Below are 2,106 nucleotides of genomic sequence, written 5' to 3' on the forward strand. Positions count from 1 at the left end.
CTGTAAGAAGGCTCATTGCATTTCCCATGGTCTGTATGCCTTCACCAGTTGATTTTCATCATACAGAAAGTGTTCAGATCATTTAGTTCTCCTCTCAAAGAGAGAAGGCAGGGCTAATTACAATCTGTAGACAAGATAACAGCTACTGCTGTTCCCAGTGCAGTGTTGCTTTGCTGTAAGTCCCAGGTCCGTGTGAATAAGAACTCCAGCTCTTTTCTCCCACAGGAGGACACATGTTCACAACTGTCTGCTCTGCATGTGGATGTCCACGGGTATGAAGGTCACCACAGGATGCTGAGTAACGCTGTCGCTGTTCTGCCCTAAAGCAGGCGGCATTGCTGTTTTGGTGCTCTTGGGTTCCAGCTCACGCTTCACTCGCATGCGCCTGGAAAGGAAGCAATGAAAGCATCAGCAGTGCTGGCACCTGTTGTGGTGTCTCCCATGATAAGTATTGGGAAGACTCCTGCAGAAGCAGGTTGAGCTGAATAGCTATTGGGAAGCTAATGGAAACTGGGATTTCATTCCAAAGATACTAAATGGCAAGTCACTGCTTTTAGAACACACACAAGCCTAACCCAATGCCTTGAAACTGAGAAACTGAGCTCTGCTCTGGCAGCTGTGATGCTCCCAGCAAACTTCTCCTATGTCAACAGAAGTCCCCTAAAAAGAATATCCATCGGGTGTCCTCTGTCAACAACCTGTTCTGCTTCCTAGCCTTTCAGTCACAGACGATTCAGGTAGCATCAACCAAGCACATTAAGGTTTGTATTCTCCTTGAAATTTTCAGCAACACATTACAAAATGGTCTGTGAGATGGGAGCACACCTGACAGCTTTTGGTTCATCCTGCTTTGCCTTACCGAAGTATAGAACTCAACCACATACCTGTTATACGTTTTCAATATGAGCAGAACCACTGTAAATATAATAATTACTCCTACTACGATGGCAGCAACTATTGCTCCAGAACCTGGCAGGGAAGCAGAAAGGAAGAAGGTCTTATTTAAAAAGTTATCGCTGTACTGTTTGAAGTTTGCTAAGCTCAAAGGTCCATTTTAAAAAACTACAGGGAAAAAAAAAAAAAAAAAAAGCATTTCTCTTTGTTACTTTTTATTCAGTGGAACAGTTTGGGATACAAGCATTTGGGAGGCAAGGAAGGAGGAGGAGTGTTTAGCTGAGAAACTGGAGCACCCAAGTACTGCATGAGAACTGGAGTATACAAATAATTGTTCTCTTTTTCTCATGTCTTTTCCTCATGTATACTTAACAAATACGAGAGAAAATGAAAACAAGTTTGGACGTCACTACTGATCTAATCAAGGTATGGCAATTACAGTACAAAAAAAAAAGCCACCACCCCACTACTTTTCTTACTTTGATAAAGACTTTGTTCTTGAGACTTTGTGGTCACATTTAATGAGAACTGAGTATTATTGATCAGTGGTGCGGCTGTCGTCATCTTGCTTGGGCTACAGAAGAAAAAAGAAGAAAAAAGAAGAGTGATTTCATCAACTATTATCACTGAATTGTGCTACCAATTCTTCATTAATTAGGCAACTGCCTATTAAAGATTCTGAGCTCTATTTACCTTCTACTAAGGGGTTCTTAATATTTTCTTAGTGGTGAAAATCTGGCCCTGTGGAAGTCAATGGAAGTTTTGCTACAATCTAGTCGTGAGCAATGTGCCTTACAACATACACTGTTCAGTGTTCATAGGATAAAACAAGATACCGACACAATGATGCATTGTTACCCACAGATTACTGATGTTACACATTTTTTGGACAAATTTATGTATCTTAAGTGCTTTAGGATTTTAGATTACACCAGGTTATGAGATTCAGGTCACTGGGAAAATAAGCAGGCAAAGCAGGGCTAAGAGGAGAAAGTACTCGACCTCCCTGCCCCACTCCTCATTGCCAAGTTGATTTATAGAGATGCTTATCTGTGAAGAGTCCCGTATCTGATAGTCAGCAATATAAAGGAAGGCAAAAAAAACCACAGGTTTTCTGTTACGTCATTGCTGCCAAGTGATGTAAGGATACTTATTGGTGGGAATCACAACAAAGTAAGAGATTTTCATACCAAGTATCAATACCTTAAAAAA

At 41.0% G+C, this 2,106-nt stretch overlaps 1 protein-coding gene across 1 annotated transcript; it reads right to left on the reverse strand.

Annotated features, from left to right (window-relative positions):
- Positions 1-237: 237 nt before the first annotated feature.
- Positions 238-1,458, reverse strand: NCMAP (non-compact myelin associated protein; the record flags this gene model as incomplete). Its single annotated transcript, XM_084300575.1, has 3 exons — positions 238-385; positions 885-969; positions 1,374-1,458. The coding sequence occupies 3 exons, from the start codon at positions 1,456-1,458 to the stop codon at positions 238-240; spliced, it is 318 nt and encodes a 105-aa protein (XP_084156701.1).
- Between the last annotated feature and the right edge of the window lie 648 nt (positions 1,459-2,106).

The sequence above is a fragment of the Netta rufina genome (assembly GCF_964035555.1).
Source record: "Netta rufina genome assembly, chromosome: 23".
Lineage (NCBI taxonomy): Eukaryota > Metazoa > Chordata > Aves > Anseriformes > Anatidae > Netta > Netta rufina.